The sequence below is a fragment of the Falco biarmicus genome, chromosome 9 (assembly GCF_023638135.1).
Source record: "Falco biarmicus isolate bFalBia1 chromosome 9, bFalBia1.pri, whole genome shotgun sequence".
Taxonomy (NCBI): Eukaryota; Metazoa; Chordata; class Aves; order Falconiformes; family Falconidae; genus Falco; species Falco biarmicus.
In genome coordinates, this window is record NC_079296.1 from 26,155,114 (window position 1) to 26,172,811 (window position 17,698).

General features: G+C 47.0%; 1 protein-coding gene across 3 annotated transcripts in view; it reads right to left on the minus strand.

Moving 5' to 3' along the window:
- Positions 1-1,994: 1,994 nt before the first annotated feature.
- Positions 1,995-17,698, minus strand: part of CNNM2 (cyclin and CBS domain divalent metal cation transport mediator 2) — a 125,445-nt gene continuing 109,741 nt past the window's right edge. Inside the window, exons 5-8 of one of the 3 annotated variants that reach the window (XM_056352026.1) lie at positions 15,758-15,851; positions 13,224-13,289; positions 9,258-9,442; positions 1,995-7,071 (exon numbers count right to left, since the gene is read on the minus strand). In XM_056352026.1, coding sequence (XP_056208001.1) covers positions 6,862-7,071; positions 9,258-9,442; positions 13,224-13,289; positions 15,758-15,851 — 555 coding nt within the window. In that variant the 3' untranslated portion in view covers positions 1,995-6,861. Of the gene's footprint in view, positions 7,072-9,257; positions 9,443-13,223; positions 13,290-15,757; positions 15,852-17,698 lie in introns of those variants that run through there. The other 2 variants (XM_056352027.1, XM_056352028.1) reach the window with 2 other exon arrangements.

The following is a 17,698-nucleotide window of genomic DNA, read 5'->3' on the forward strand; positions in this document are numbered from 1 at the left end:
CCCTTCACCGGCCCGAACACTCAACCAAACCACAGCGGGAAGAGCAGAGGGACGGTCACGGCCAAGGCAGCAGCAGCCGCCACAGAAAGCCACACTGCTGAATCCAGCATGATGCAGAAGGACAGAGCACGCACCCTGGGTACAAAGCCGCCAGCCAAACCAGCTCAGCCCAGCCTGCTGGGACCTGAGACTTTAAAGCAGGGACGATGCTAGAGCTGATCTAGGCCCAGCCAGTCTGTCACTGCTGCGTGCAGAGGGGCTCACTGGGAGCCCCCTCACCCTCCCACGCTGATGTCTGGGCAAAGCCAGAAGGCATCCATTCAGTATTGGCACTTCCAACCAAAAGCCTGCGATGCAGGCTACTCACCCGATGCCTGCAAATGTCTCACTTGAATTTGGAAGGATTTGGTACAGCAGTGATGCCCACAGGATTAAAAAAAACAAAACCCACCTGCTTTTATAAAGCTCTGTGGTCTCCAAACAGCTGATGTGGGATGCTAGACTGCTCCACCAAGCACCAAATGCTGGGAACAAACCCTTCCTCCCCAGCAAACCCGGCTATCAACCAACTGCTGCACTGCTTCCAGGAGGAGAAGACAACAAAGACATCAAAGCCAACTGCGAGGCATCAGAGCTACCTGCAGCCTTTCCATGTTTCAGGCACTTGCTTGGCTCGCAACAGCTGACAAACCTCAAGCCCTGCTCCGTGACAAGCAGCTTCTGTCAAGAACAGCCAAACCTCTCCTGCTTTGGGAGAGGATCACACATCAAGCACTCTGTTAGCCAGAAATCTGTGCTGGAGGAGCGAAAGCAGCCAGGGCACCATCCTCTGCAGGATCCTAGTGATCAACTGGCCCTGCTCAGAGGGAAACAGGGCCTGAAGGAGAGAGCAGAACAATGTTTTTCAGCTGGGGACAGAAGACCAGCAGCTTCGAGTACCATATTCCAAGGTGCAGAACCGCTATAGAGCCTGACCTCAGGATAATGAGAACAAAAAGATGTCACTTTGAGTTTAGTGCTACCAATCTGAAAAACACTTCTGTCTGCCACCTGTACCATGCCACGGGCTGGAGGCAGCCTTCCGACACCCCCTTCCTACCCCCGCAGCTCAGGGAAGGACACCGGGATAACCTGGCATGCCAGGTTTTCTCCTAGAGAGGCTCTGGCATCCCCAGGTTCAGCACCCAGCTTCTAACGGAACAGCAAATATGCACAACCAGACCAAAAAGCTCAACCGTACCACCTGGGACCCACAGCAACAGCATCCCCTCGCCGTGGCCTCAAGGACGCAGCCATGAAACTAACCACGGAGGAATGCAACCCAGCATGCAGCCAGGCTCCAGGACAAGAGCAAGACACAGAGTGGGACTGTCTGGGGGACTCTGCGGGAAGCTGTGGGTGTCTCCAAGTCCCCTGTGCTGCCAACATATGGGGAGTGAGGCCAGCAGCACCACAGAGATCACATTGACAAGAGTCCTGCAACTGATGGCCCAAGTATAACAACAGAGCAGGGATGAGGGCGGCTTCCCAGCCCAGCTTGCAGTGTAGGGCTTGTCCTCTCTGCTGGTCAAGTCAGGATGAAGGCTGCTCTCTCCTCTGTGCCACGAAAAGACAGAAGTCCAGCTTCTGATCATGTTAGTTAAGCTCATCATTTCACTGTTGGGCCAAACCAACCCTCAGTAGCCAAGGCCCAGGTACTTCTTTGGGTTTATTTAGAGCCCCAGTGTCCAGCCAGGCAGCGGGGTGGGCAGCGAGCCCAGGTCTGTACCACGCTGAGCCTTTCAGCACACGCCGGGTTTCTGCTTCATGCCAGCTGCGCGCAAGGCAGCACAGTACGAAGGCAGGAGCCCCTCAACACTGGTCAGACGTCTTTGGAATGAAGCCTCAAGTTACCATCACAACACGGGGTACTCTCTGCAGCATCCTTCCCCACCCCCCAGCCCATCTTCTACCGGTAATCCAGACACTGGATAACTTGACAACTGGTACACAGGTACTAGTTTTAAAACCACAGATGCGTGTATTAGATATCATATAAAATATGGTACATCTTTCATGTGGGAAGGATTTCTATAGATAGTGTATTTCAGCACAAGGAAGATGCACGTTCCAAGGGGTCTTGGAGAAGGCGGTCGCGTTCTCCACCATGTAGGATACTTACACAGGATGCTTGTGAGGAGACAGCGCTGCTCTTTGCCATCCACACCCCCACACCCCTCGGCTGAGCTCTGCAGAGATCACAGGAAGCACCACTGCTGCCCAAGCAGCCCCTCGCACAAAGCCACCTCTTTGGTTTTCTTTGAGCTCATTTGAACCAGAGCCTGACAGCACCAGTGCCAAAATCTCATTCTCATCTGAGCTGGGCCCTGAAGGCTAAGAAGCAGCCACGGGTGACGTCCGTGGGCCATCACTGGCAACTCGCCCTGCTCCCCCTGAACTTTCTCCAGGTCTGTGGTGAGTGCAAAGGGCCATGTCCTGAGACGCCTACTCTTGCCAGCTCCACCCGCACAAAAAGGCACTTAAAGAAAGTAAGAAAAAAACCACCACCGACAAAAACAAACCTGTGGTGAGGAAAAAGGGAGTAAGCCCAGGAGAACAGAGGAGGAACAGAACAGCAAGCACAATGTGAATGAGTGGCTGACCCCTCTCCTAAGGGGGCTCAAGAACTGCAAGCCTTGAGCAGCCAGCTCCAGCTGCCCCGCACAGGTCTTGACATCATCCCATCCCTGCTCAGTCTGCGGCAGGAGCATGCGTGGGGGCAAAAGGAGCATGAGAAGGAACTACACACAACTACAAGTTTGCAGAAGAAATGGAGAGCGGTGGAAGAACCTGCCCCGTGGAGCTCGCTCTGCTGGTGCAACTGGGCGGGGGAAGCACATCATCCTGCCCCCCCAGCCTCAGGGCCCCGCTCCCTGGCCAGCCCAGATACCCTGCCAGCATCCCTCGCCCCTCTGCAGGATACCCCGTCCTGAGCTCCTCCAGGGCAGCGGCCTTCAGCACAGGAATTTCAGGGAGCGGACAAGCTGGGAATAAAACAACAATCGCTTTGTAAACTCTGGAGGGTCTGAGCTTGGGGTCTATAGAGAGGCCAAGGCTGGTTTGCTAAGCCCACCCTGAGCCCCTCTCCACTCAGAACTAGTGTGCTTCGTATGATCTCCACATCACCAGAGTCAGTCTCATTTGGAGAAAGATTCTCACTGGAAAGCAAGAACATTCCTTCACTCTTTACAAAGATTTGGCAATACACAGAATTAAAAAAAAATAAATCATAGTTAAAACAGATTCAGGTTCATTTCATTTAAAGGAAATTCAACCAACAGGAGTGTAAAAGTTATAATTCACAGTTGTGCATTTAAGATATTAGTGTTGAAAACCTCACTTCAAAGAACTCTTGTGCAAAATTGTATTGACAGTAGAAACCATGGCTAGATGCCCTCCCAGCCTCCCCCGGCCAGCAGGCCATCGTCCACCCCTCTGCCTGCCCCCGGAGGCAGCCGGATGAGGGGAACAAAGGCGGCAGTAGGAGCTGACATAGGAAGATGCAGTATCCTTTCTGCGAGTCAAAGCCTTGCCGAGGTCTGAGGTCAGGTCCAACGATTCCCAAAGCCACCAGCTGGTGCCCTGCGCCATGGCAACGGCTGGCAGCCCTGCCACGCATCCTTATGGCACTGCGGCACGGCATCTGAGCCTACCTGAATATAGGCAGGCAGCCAGCAAGGCAGCGAAAGCATAGCTCTCTGGCAGGACACCACCTGCAAGGGCACAGACTCAGATGCTGTGGCATCTCCATTGCAGTCGCGGCAGCCAAGCCTCAGCGCCGGCAAATGCCATCTGGAGGCTCAGAAGTGATCCTGAGCTGGGCGCTGGGCTCCTCTGCTTGCGATGGTTCCCACCACAACGGCTGGGAACCCCTTGCATTTGCTAAACAGTAAAACTGTAAATACCCTGAGAACAGGGAGACTGGATTTTTTCCCCTCCAGGGAGAGGACCATGCTTTGTTCTTCAAGCTAATTAGCAGTAGCAGCTCCTAACCCCTCTGGGTCAGGTACATATTTTCCATATGAAACACATCTATAATCAACTATTTTTATGGAAATTATTTCACTTCCCAGTACTGGATCTGTACAAATGATGAAAAACAGTCATGCAAAAAATTGCCTGCAAATTTTGGAACAATGCAGCATGGGCAGAAGCAGGAGGTATTTGCTTGGGATCACATGGCTTTGGTTGGAAAAATTGGCGCTTTTTTTTTTCTGCCCTTTTTTTTTTTTTAAGAAAAAAAAAAAAAGGGAAACACACACTGAAACAAATCTATAACCTGCCATAAGAAGCAGAAGTCAGATCCAGCGAGCAACCTCAGCCCAGAGAGAAAGCCACCTTTACTTGAGCCTTCCCTCCTTCGGCAGGTTTGACAAAACGGATACTGCATCTCAAGTTCACCACTGTGTCAAACACTTCCGACAAACTTTTACATTCAGCAACATTAGATTAAAAACTGGCGAGGCAAATTTCTCGCCGAGGACAAACATCGTAACATCTCAACATTTTGCTTTGCAAGAAAGGTGCAATATTGGCAGCTCTCCGGGAATAAGCAGGGCTTGGGGTCAGGTCAGCCCGTGCCAATGCTGAGCTGCGTGCTCTCAGCGGCGGCAGGCTGGCGCACATCAAAGCAAGGATGGAGACCAAGGAAATGCTTTTAGAGGGAACTCAAAGTTAATAAAAAGCTAAATGTGAGAGTAAGGTTTTGAGGCCCCGTTTCCTCCTCACTGGGTGCACAAGTTACATACCGTGCAGTTTCTATGCCCCCTTGTGGGGACTTCACCCTTGCAGGTGGCTCCAAGGAAGAAGCGTACCTTTCCCATCGGGAAGGACAGCAAAAATTAGGGCTGCTTTCCGAAGCCAAGAGAGAGAGGAGAAGAAACACATGCAGACCCAACTGGCTCTGACACCACGCACGCCAGTTTCCTGCGGGGAGATCCTGCAGCAAAATATTGCACCTTTCCAGCCACTGTTCACAAAGACAGACCACGGGAACTTGCAGCAAGTGCCTTCCCCAGCCCGCGAGCAGGAGAGACAGGGCGGGCATGCAGACACAGAGAGCTGCGCAGCTGCATTTGGGGCTGGGGGCTTCTTTGAGGGCCAGATGAGATTATCTGGGTGTAAAGAAAGGAAAGGAAATGCTACATAGCCAGGGGCCATGAAAAGGCCTCAAAACAGAGAAACCACAATGCCTGATTTATTAATCACTCTAGATACTGAAGGCAACATTCACATTTTGTTTGAGACAGCACTGGAAGGGGAGAGGATGGCCAGGGTGCTTTTCTTTTTTTTTCATTTGAGAACTTAAGATTCTGTCTGTGGGAGTGGGAAATGGGTGATGCACAACTGCTGCAGGTTGCCTCTTGCTTGCACCCAGTCTAGTCTGCATTCAGGTTTCTGGGGTGAAGGAATCGGTTTCTGTTGCCCAGTGCAGGGTGCCCTGCACTAGTGGCAGCTGGGTGGGAGGCTCTCTGCTCTGCTACCACGGTAATCCCTAAAACGGCTGTTAAAAGGGGCAAGAGAGAAGGAAAAGCACTAAATCCACTCAAAGGAAGGAATGTGGCTAGGAACAGCCTGGAAACGAACCTCTCCGAATCCCTGAAGTGCAATACACTCGCGTCTGGGAAGTTTAGTTTGTCAGTTCTTGGAGAGGAGAGGATGGTCCCGACTCCTCAGCAGAGCCCAGCCTTGCACTGGCAGAGGTTTATTGTCACCTGGAGGATGTACTTTGGGTGTAACTGTAGCAGCAACTTTTGTGTTAATACTAGAGATTGAAGGAAGGACGGGCACTGATATTCTTTGTCATTTAGCAAAGATTGCACATCCGTTCTGGCCAAGATAACGGTGTCCAGACCGCTACAGCACAAGAGTGCTTAAAAGCTTGTCATTTTGGGGTGCACACATTACTTCACCATGCAATTGTCAGGAACACCAATGAAAGATCAGCCCGTTACTTCACTACGGAAAATTACACCCGGATTTCATGACACCAGACTGCAGTTTTGCTAACCAACTCCTTCTCCCCCTCAGTATCATCTTCAACATACACAAAGTTTTTGGATGTTAAAAAAGTGTAAGTGTAACAACGCTTCTGTGTGCTTTACAAAGAAACCTTCTGAAATTTGAGAGATCATTAAATACCAAAGTAACCACTCCTTCCCTGAAACTTAACTGCAAGAATGTTAACAATACTCATCCCTTGGCCCTCCAGGTGGCTGAAACCAGAGGTTCCTTGAAGCTTGCTCATTCTTGGGACACAAATAACATACAAGTACCAGTTACTAACTTCTTCAATAGGGCAACAAAAAGGACCAGAGAGGGGTGAAAAGAGGCCTAAGGACATTGGAGCCAATTCACAAAACCACAACAGAGCCCATTTGAGGTTTGGGAGGGACAGAAACAATTTAAAACTCTGCAAAATACTTTTTAAAAACATGATCTCTCTTGAAAAAATAACTGGAGGAGCTTTTAAAACTTCTCCATATGTGTTTGAGAAGGAAAAACCCAACAAGGATCAAAAATACAGATAAAAAATAAACACGATTCTACTTTGCAAGAAGTATTTTCATCGTTCTCAAGGGTGGCTCACCATTCCCAAAGTACGCCTGGGGCTTTAGTCTCTCTTGCTCTTTGCTCCTTTCTTCCTGTTTCTTCCTCTTCTGCTCCCAGAACGGACGCAAAAGTCTTTGGTCTCAGAACACTGGATGCAGCACAGTGTTGCAAGCACATACTAACGGTGTTCACACTCGGGGAGGAGGCAGGAAGGAGCAAGGTCTGGTCCTGCTGAAGAGATGGGATGGGTGGGTTGTGGGGAGTCAGCTCCTAGATGGCTCCTTCACTGTGCATACTGTGGTTGGGCTTGTTGTGAGTCACACAGTTCTGTTCATTCAGCAGGTTTGCTGTCTCGTCTGGCAAACCATCATGCAGCTCCGTAAGAGTCAGTTCGATTTTAGTGTTTTCACTGTCCGAGGACTGAGGTGTTTTGTCCATCCGGGATGCCATCAGGGCATTTTGGTACTGCTGTCTTGAGATCTGCTCCAAGAACAGAAGGAAGGAACAAAAAGAGTCAGTCACGCTTTTGTGTCTCCCATGGGACACACCGAGAAACTAGTGTGCCCTCCCTTTCCAGATGATCACACTTCAACCCCCGTTTACCTGTTTCTATAAAACATCCCTGCGCTTTGCAAGCCTAGGGCATCCCAAGTCAACACCACAGCATGGTGACATTTCCAGACAGGGTGGAAGCACTGAGCTGTGTGATCACCATGCTGTTCAAAGGCAGGGATTTATTCCTATGCAGAGATTTTTAAATCAGATCTCCATTTCCTTCTAACCATGCACATTTTTAGGGCCAGAACCAGAGTTCAGTGAAGTCTTTCTCCCAGCTTCAACGAGCTCCTGGTGAGGCTCTAACAGTCCCTATTGAGCCAGAGGGTACAAGCATTACTGCTCTTGTCTAGGCCAGTCAATGCAGCAGGACCTACAGCCTTATTCTAGTACATAAGGACATCTGATTCTAGAAAAGACCAGGATGTCCGCAGAGCCGAGTCCAAATTAGCAACCCGTGAAGTTTTCCACTGGTCTCTGCAAGAGCTGGCTGCAGTCAGCGGAACAGTCATGACAGGAGCCGGCCTAGAGCAGAGTGCTGCTGCCCACAGTGCCCCAGAGGCAAGGAAGCCTGTAGCCCCACGTATCCGGATATGGTGGTAGAGGGGAGAATTCCTTCTGGAGCCACAAGCAACCAGCCCTGAAAATTCCTCCAGGTCAGCCTTCTCAGCCAGGACAGGCAGCAGGATGCACGTGCACTGGCAGCCCCGTGCGCTACAACAGCAGTGGGTTATCTCAGCAGGCAGGAAGGTGGAAGAGGTGAAACGACTTTTAGAAAACTGTAAGTTTTCAGTAACAGCACAAGAGAGGGACTGGAAATGGAGAGAGTCAGATGGACCAGGTCACAACTCCAAAAGCAAAATCCAAAACATGCACGAGCAGGTCACAACCCTGGTTTACATGGTGTTAAATGAATAAATGCCCACATGGCACAGTGAAAACGCTAATGTTGAGCACTCTGTCCTATATGTAAAGCAGACTGATGCAAGAAGGGATGCGCAAGTCTGATTGCAGAGATACCAGACAGCTTAGCATTCATTAGCCTCAGTACGAACACAGTGAGAGTTGGAAGGACTCCACAGAAAGCGGCCTAAGATGAGCAGCTGCTCTGTACAGCAGATTAGCCACTGAAATCTGTAGTGAGAATCACTGGCCCAGTGATAAATATTTACTGATCTAAACCTTGGAGGCTTGATCCATCCACCAGTACACTTGCATCTGTCAAATTTTGAATGCAACACTGTAGTCTACTTTAAAAATTTGGCTACAGATTTAGCATTCTAGTATCTCTATTCCACATTCGTAATATTGAATTAACTTTGACAGATTTTGAATTCACAAATCATTTGAGTTGCATACAAAGAAACTGTGAGTGTGCACTTAATTTAAGAAAAGCATCAAGGTCAACTTCTGGCCATGGGACATCAGCTTCCCTGGACGCCCAGCTGGGCTGAAACTGCTGCCAGCATTAGCTGTGCCTCAGCTCAGCTAGATTTCCTATCCCACAGGAGTCACAGACATTACAGCGTGGGATGCACCATGCTGGGGGACAGAGCTGTATCCATGCAGCAACTCACTGGTATTATGAGACATGAGCCTAACATGTGAAGTTAAGATAAAGAAAAATGTCCAAGACTTCTCCAAGCAGAAGTAGGATGGCAAGTCAGAAAGTAAGATCAAGAACCCCAAACTGAAACCAAAATCAAAAGTGAATAAAGACTGCAACCAACAGAAAATGTCTCATCCTTTAGAAAAGGACACTGTCTGATAATGAAGGGTCTCCATTTCCGATGGCTCCAAAGGCTTCACAAGGATACATCTTTCATAACTAAAAGCAGAGAGAGATTATTTTCTACAATCTTTCCTCGAGGGACCTGAAATCCAGAAACTTACATGACCAATCTACTTACAAGCCTAAATGAGAGGAACAGTGAAGACAAATCAATGGACAGCAGATACTGGCAAAAGGTAATTTCAAGCGATTTTTAAACGGCTGCTTTCATAATCCTATTTACTCACAGAGCAGTCTATAGGGACCTCCCTTCCCCGGGCTCTCCATCCTACCAGCCAAGCCCAGCTTTCCAGCAGGGCCTTTCTAGCTTTTTTCCTACCTTGACAAACTGAATGTCTGTGAGCGCTTTCACTGAGTAGTCTGGAACATACACTTGGAGGAAAGATGCATTCAGCTGGTTGTTGCTGCTCCCTAACGTTGGTGTCACTGCATCGATGCGATCACTTCGGTTTAAAGAGTCTGAGTGATTCAACCCGCAGGGCCGAGGTGGAGACTTGTTTTCGGCTGAGGAATGGGCAAGAGCAAAAGATTTCTTAAATCAAGTAGAAAATATTTAAAGTCACCAGTTTCAAAGGGACATAATATATTGCAATGTAGCACGAAAGAACTGCAAATACTTAATCCAGTCATAACTAGACACAGAGCTAAACAACCAAATTACCCTGAAAAAGAGTACATTTTGAGTCCAGAGGTGGTAGCCGACATCACAGAGTATGCCTTAAACAAACCTGGTTTTGTTTTATGTTGCAATGGCCATGCCCTGGTCACAGTGCTTTAGCTGATGAGCGGCAATGACCAGAGAAAGGTAACTTCCCAAGACTCACTTACAGGAGATCTTGATAGCCAGACCATGCTTAATAGATATTTATTTTTCTTTCTTAATGATTTACAATCGTAACTCCACACCAAACCTTTCATCCACAGTCAGTCCCAGTCAACCCTCACCCCCGCTTTTAATCCACCTGGTACCTACATATGCCTTGTTCCCCGAGTCAGAGCAGACGTTTTCAAAAATAGTAAGAGTGCCAGAGTCCTCAGTGGACCAGAGTGCAGTCCACATGATGATTACTTCAACATTTCCACTAGTACCTCCCAGTGCTCAAAGGGACAAAAATTCAGTGAAGGAGCGCAAGCTCCACGTGGTACACACCATCCAACAAAACAGCAAAAACAGTCCATGCTACAGAGAAAAATCCGTGTCCAGGAAAGGAGTAAACTAGAGACATCATTTTCCATCACCAGCCTTTAAGCATTGCAGTGTTTCACTTGAAAAACCTCGCAGCTGTCCCCTGCAGCTATGACTGGCCACAGTTTATCCCAAGTAAACGTGCTTTCAGGAAGCCACACACATTTTGCATCCCCAGCTTCCACCCACACAGTCACCAGGAAGACAGGAGGGAAGAAATACATCCTAGGAGAGATCCCAAGCCCTCCTGCAGATGGGCTTCTCCCTGGATGCACACACAGTACACACTGATCAAAGAACTGTCTTTGGGACTGGTGAATTTTTGGATCTTGGTGCAGTTAAATTTCATTCAGCCAGACCAAACTGAAACCCGATGTAAATTGTGCTACTTACCATGTGACCCCCACTCTCAGCTGAAAGATCGTTACCATATAATCTTAAGAGACAAAGTCTCTTTGCACAAGTCAGCAACAGTATCCTTGCAAGCTTTTCAAATTCTCCTTTGAAGACTTTTCTATAGATAAACTTCTAAAAAAAAAAAAAAAAAGCACTACCTAAAATTCAAACCTACCTCTGTCACTTAATGACTATACATATAATCTCTGCTTGCTCAAATGACACAGCCTGTTCTACATCTCTGCATCCAGCCTCTTCTAAACCTAACGCCTTAGGTGCTTCTAGAAGCATGGCAGAACTGCCCTGTTTTGTATTTCCCATTTAAAATCCCTCTGATGTCTTTTCCTTCAGTTTTCAAAAAGGGAACAGAACAATCCAGGTTCTGACAACGCGGCCGTTTTCCTGCCATTTCTGCAGTGTGGAGGTAGTGCAGGTCCCCATGGCAACACGAAGCACAGGCTTGGGGGGAGCACTCAGAGCCCTGCAAGGTTTTCCTCCACACCGACTTGCCATCTTGAAAGCCACAGCAGGCTGCAATAACTGCTGCCAGGAGCCAAAGCTCCTTCTGCCTGCAAGGCTTGATGCTGTAATTCCCACTGGAGAACAAGGAACTGTGAAGGCTGAGCGAACTTGTCCTGTCTGTCCCACCTGCGTACACAAAATAACAGCTGTGTGTGACGAGAACAGCATCACTGCTGCTCGGGATAAAGGTTTCTGTCTGGAACGGCTTTCCACTACTGTGACTTATATCTGCCCTTTCGTCTCACCAGGGGCCTTATAGTACATTACTAATCAGAAACAAAGGACAGACAGCAACATGACAAAATATATTAAAAAAAAAACAAACAAAGAAAAAGGACAGGTGAAATGAAAGGATGGAACAAAAAAATAGGATTACTAAAAATCTGAGGGAAAGAACTTCTGGACCACGTACAAGTTAGGGAGGGAGAAGAAGAAAGTTAGTTAATGAAGAAGGAAGGACACGAAAGGGGCAGATGACAGAACACCAGGCAGGTCCGCGTCTGCAGAACGGCGCCCTGCCAGCCCAGACCCGGACAGACCTTTTCTACCCAGGTTTCCCCATACTCTTCACCTTTCAATACAGGGGATAAAGAGCACAATCCACAAGACAAACATCAGTACAATTGTATAATGAATTTGGGCATGACCAGCAGCCTTTTTAGAAGGACCCAGCAGAAGGTCCAAGTTTCATCAAAACTGGTACCACACTGTCATAGTGACCAGGCTTACCATATCAGTTCCTTTCAAAGGAGATTCTTCCCATTATTATTTTCTGTTATTATTTTGGTTTTGGGGGTTTTTATATGGGGAAAACGCTATGAAAATATGCTTGGCATTTATATTGGAAACAACCTGCATGTGCAAAGTGTACACTTATTTGTAGCAAGGAAAAGGAAAAAGAAAAAAAAAAGATGACCTGGCAAAACAAAAAAACCAAGCTAAAAAAGATAATCAAAGCCGCTGAGCTTAAAAGAAAGCCATCAGGTACTTTAATTAAAGAAAGATTAAATTTCTCTCCCTTCTTTGAAGTTTAGCAGCAGGAAACTTCAAGAGGGCAGGAAAAAAATCCCCTGCAGGGCAACAACCTGTAGTTTGCTTGGAATGTGCATGAGACTAATTTAAGGACTGATGGTGAAATACATTTTTGTAAGTGAAAAAAGAAGAGGGGAAAAATACAGGAAGCAGATGGTGAAAGTCTATGAAACACATGATGTGTATTAATGTTTAGGAGATGTTTCGCTTAAATATGCATATCATTATCTTGTTTGCTTTTAGGTCTAGGGAAAGACATTTCGTCTGAAAAAGAAAACTTCAAAAAGAAGAAATATGTTCACTGTGGCCCAAACTATTTTAGGATTCTGCTCTTCCTACAGACTTTCTAGGTTTCTATTTTCCTCAGCTCCTCTGTGCATGCAGTGTCTGCACAGCTCACTTCTTGACCCTTCCCAATTTCCAACCACTCAACCACATCTCAGAACTCTTTTTGGCTCATTTTGCTCCCTCCTTGGTCTCTGCTCCCCAAAGGGATTTCTATGTCAGTCAACTTGGTTATTCAGCCAGGAAAGGTCTTAAGCAAAATGGGAACCAGAAAACCCCACAGGAGGTCCCACAACCTTCTTGCACATTCCATTGCAAATCAGTCCACTCAGTACATCCCTGTGCCAGTCTGTGGCATTAGCCTCACCGAGAGAAAGCTCATAGCTTTTGAGGAATTGAAATGGCCAGACTATACACAAACCATAGAATTCACCCATATGAGAATGTAAGAATTCTTTCATTAAAGAAGTTTTCCTTTTATGGCAGTTTAACAGCAGCCATTCTCCTCTGCCAAATGCATTTTCTTCAGAAAGTTTTAAGCCTCAGCTGGGGGAAGAATACCTTCTTTTAAAAAAAAACTCCCCTCTTAATTTTCCACCAGCATACACATGAGACTCAAGAACAAGCACACATTACCAAATACATTTTCTTCAAAGCGTTTTTAGTTCTTCCCATTTCAGTGACTCTGTCGTGTTGCTACCAGTTACCATAAACAAAAGTTCAGGATACCTACCTGCAAGGCATAACTCTGTGCTGGACTTCTCCCTAACAAGCAAAGGGGTCAGATAAATACAGACTGCAGCTGACTTTTTATGGCATCAGGGCAGTCACAAGAATGGTGAAAATAGAAGCATGCGGATTTACCTGGAGAACCTGCTGCTAACAACTCTGTTCTGCTGACAACAAAGGTACGAGACAGGGACAAGGGAACTAGAAGAGGGAGAGAAAAAGGATGAGATCACGACCAGAAAGGCGGCAGCTATCCACACTCGACAGGGGAAGGAGCCAGTTCACACATTGAAGAACTAAAACCAAAAGTGCAAATCAACTGTGAAAAAGTAAAGGGTTAAAACACAAGCAAAACCAAAAAAGACAATCAAACAATTTTAGGAATAAACCAAAAAAACAAGCCTAAGGAATTACAGTGAAGTGAACAATTTTCATTTGCTAATTGGAATGGTTATCCAACAGAGAACAGTCCATGAAGGTACACTCAGTCTTAAAATAGTTCAAAAGGAGCAGTGGTGCCCATTCCAGCCTGGAAAGCAAAGAGTTAAACAAGCTTTCACGGGTGCTGTTCCTTATGGGAGTCAGACAAAAACAGAAATAAAGCCAAAAGACAATTCACAGTAGTTCAAGTCTTCAGTAAAGTGTCAAGTGATACTCCAACCTCATCCCTGTCAGGATGGGTACTGTACTGCTCATCATTACTGCAAGTCCCTCCCCAGCTACAGTTAAAGAAAAAAGCTTCACTCTTTTATTGCTTTTGAGGGGGGGAGGGGGGGGTGTCTGTGTGTGTGTGTTTTGTTGTTGTTGTTTGTTGGGTATTTTTTGTTGTTTGGGTTTTTTTAAATGTTTTACTCTTCTATTACTGACTTAACATTCCAGGTGGGAAGAGCAGGCATATGAAGTCTATTAGGACACACAGAAGAGCAGGAGTTTTCGCTTGTTCTGCAATGACTTACACTTTCACTGAACTTTCCTGCTCTTTCCCAGTAACAGAAATTTATTTTTATGAGCTCATCCTAACAGAAATCTCAGGATGTTGTAAAACATCATAGAACAAATTCTATAAAGCCTGGAGGGAAAGCCAGCAATATGAGGGATTTGCTACCGGTAACAGATAACCAGTCAAAGGTAAACAAATCCAAGGTTGGTCAAGATTAATTTAAAATAATTAATTTAAAATCCTTAAGTCTGAAACAACAAAATCCAAGACGGATTTCAGGGTATGTGAAGAGGAGATCATTTGACCTCACAGGACTTGGGGCAACTTGGGGCATGGTTTTGCGGAGTGTTTGCAACATGAAAAAAAAAAACAAAAACCCAACTACATGAAAACATTCAAACTGAACAATGCTGTCAAAACAGAGATGCCACAAGTGATTTGCATAGGTCTGGTAAGAGAAGTGACCATGCCTAATGCAGCTCTGTGCCTGGCCCAGATTGCAAAAGCTGAGCTGCAAAGCTGAGGGTATGATACAGTCGTACTCACATGTGTCACGATTCCTCGTGAACACTGCTGCTATCGCTCAGATAAAATCCACCCAGTGCTCTGCACGCTCTCAAATCTGTCAAGCCTCAAAAGGTGTAAGCCAGAGTAATCAAACTGAAGTGCACACAATTAAGGAAGAATTAGTCTTGCCTGTAGGAGTGAGTTCACACGTCCAAGAGAACTGCTGTTGTCTGCAGAGTTTAATAAGGCTATATCCACAACTTATAAAATAATTTTCATTTCAATGCTGTTTGCTAATGTACATACACATAGGTACGCATACACAAAGGGAGTGCTCATGATTGTACAATTAAAACAAGCTGCCTCTCAAGTGGAACATAAACCTTGCTGCAACAGGAGGACACAATTTCAGCATGTAAAACTTCTCATCTCTAAAGCTGAGCAAGCAGCTTTGGGTCAGCAGATGGCCAACACCAGCAGCAGCGCCCCAGCTCTCCCCAACAGGGCTGTGGATTCCCGTTGAGGTTGAGATCTTAGTGGTGACACTGCTGGCACCAAAACACATCACCAGATACTGAAACAGAACACTGGAGCCTACTTTCGGTGGATTATAAGACAATCCCCTTAGCTGCTCCTACCAGGTGGTAGCTTGTGCACCAGGAATTGGCTCACACCTTGCCCTCAGACACCAGCTCTCCCCCTCGACGATTTCTTGTTTACATTTCCACACAAGCTGAGAGGAGCAATCGCCTTTCTTGCACCTTTGCCCTCCTCTTCCTCAAGAGAGCTTCAGAAACCAGACCCATAAAGCGAACCATCCAGCTAACAGGGCGGTTGTACATCGCACCGCTAGATGTCCCTCTGCCACTAATTATTTATTCCCGTTAATTCAATCCCTATAACCCTACCCGTGAGCAAAACTACAAAGCTGTCCTCCAGTACCAAACACATCACTTGCTAAGGCCGACACTCTCATCCTCCGGGTGCTGGCAAGCCACTGCCAGCCACTGGGTTTCGGAGTCGGCGCCAGCATTGCCACCAGCCCCAGCCCTCCCGGGGACACCGTGCCAGGCGGGCAGTTTGGCTGGCGGGGAGGGATCCTTTACACCAGTCCCACAGACGGGGCGAGGGGCTGCCCTGCACAGCCTCCTGCCGCCGCACTCATGGGACGGGCAAGCTGGCGCAGGAGCACATTCCAGAAGCAGAAGGTAAGAGGACATACCTGGCGATGCTGTGAGGGCCATCACCCCATAGTAGGAAAAAGCACCAGCTTCAAACTTCATCCCCTCTTTCCCAGCCTCCACTTCCACTTTCCCCTGTCAAGGAAAAGGAGAGAGAGCTGCAATTAAAAGGGACTGTAGGTCTCGAGGCACAAGACCAGACTGGAGCCCTGAAAGCTAGTTTTGCCTGACATTCCCTAAGCAGTGTCACGGTCCCTGGAGTTTTTAACGGTGCCTGAACAGGGACAGACCCTGGAGGGCAACACGCTTTTGTGCCCTGAGCTACCTTGGTCTTTGATGGCCTGTGGCCAGCGTAAGTCCCTGCAGAGGAGCGGGATCACCCCACCGCTTTGGGGTGGTACTACTGCCCTGCCCCAAGCGCTGCCAGGCTGCTTTCTCTCAACACAGAGTGAGAAAATATTCCCCTGGTATCACAACAAGCTTATACGTGGAACAGTCATCTGGGGTCTCGAGACACCTAGTTATTTTGGGCCACAGCTGACATTCACAGGAGGAGTACCCCCTGACACAAACATCTGGAAGGGAGATGAGACGCGACACGGAAGGAGGCTGTCTGCCTTCAGCGATGAGATTCCCACAGACATGAAGCACTTATTCCTGAAGGAGCAGTCTTGGGGCTACTTTGGCTTTCTCTGTTTCTAGCAGTTTTACATATTCCAGCACCCTTAACTTAAGACCCTGCTCCTTCACAGGATTTTGCCTAGAAGGACCCTCAGTGCTTCCTAAGCTGCACAAACCCACAATTACCACACAAGTGCACCCATTTCTGATGTGGGCTGAACCAAATGTTTAACATCACATCCCACAAAGGACTCTAGAACAGAACCCATCACATCAAACATAGCTGTAAACATCCCAATCACTTTGGTTTACAAGTACCCAAAACTAACTGGCTTCTTACTGGGGCCTGGTTTTCACGTCCATCCATCCTTACTGGCGCTGCACTGAGAGTTACACCACTGCACATGGAAGAAATCTCACACAGCTTTCAGGCTGAACTACACAAAGGTTGGGATTTCAGGCAAACAATGTAATTACCTGCAATGCTTTCCCTCTGCCTAGGCTGGAAAGGGCAGACAGACTGCTCACCCCACGTGTACTAAGTAGACTGAACATCAACTGGACACAATCGGGTCAAAGTCAGTCCAAAAGGTAGGTTTTATTTCTATAGGTTTATTTCATTAAGCAGCATTTAAATTAAATAATCATACCTTTAACTTTACAGTACTGTACTAGGGCAGAACAATGTGAAAAATGAACTTAAGCTGTATGAACCCTGATACCAAGTCGATTTGTTGTAACTGTTCCAGATGAGAAAAACCACAAAACCCACCTAGCAGGAAGACAGGGCCTAACTCACAAATCCACTTTCTGCTATCACAAGCAACGACTTCATATAATCCCTTTTAAAACCAATTTCACTCCACAACACAAATAAGTAGCTTATTTGTTCATTATAAGCCTTCCAAAAGGTACAATTTCATCACCCAGGCAAAGACTGGTTGTAAACAGAGCTCTCAGCCTACTTACTGCTGGTAGTTATTCACCAGCCAAGATCAGGTCTCCAAAATACATACAAACCCAGGCTTTGATCTTCACATACAGTCAGTCTGGAGTTAGTAGCTAAACACAAACTAGTAATTAGTAGTAGGAGTTGAATTTCATTTCCAAGACCATTGCTTTATCAGCACACACAGCACTTCCAAGCTTACCAGTGGTGGCCATATGAGGACCAAGCATGCTCGGCATAGTCACAGCAGCTGAAACATTATTAAAAATTCCCTATGCATGCTATTAGATGTGTTCTGCCCTGTTGAAATGCACGCACATGTGGTTTCTGGTTTTTCACTGCTCAATGTTCTAACAGGAGTTTTAAAAAAACATGATTACAAAAAAACCAATCTCAAACCGCTACAGAAGAA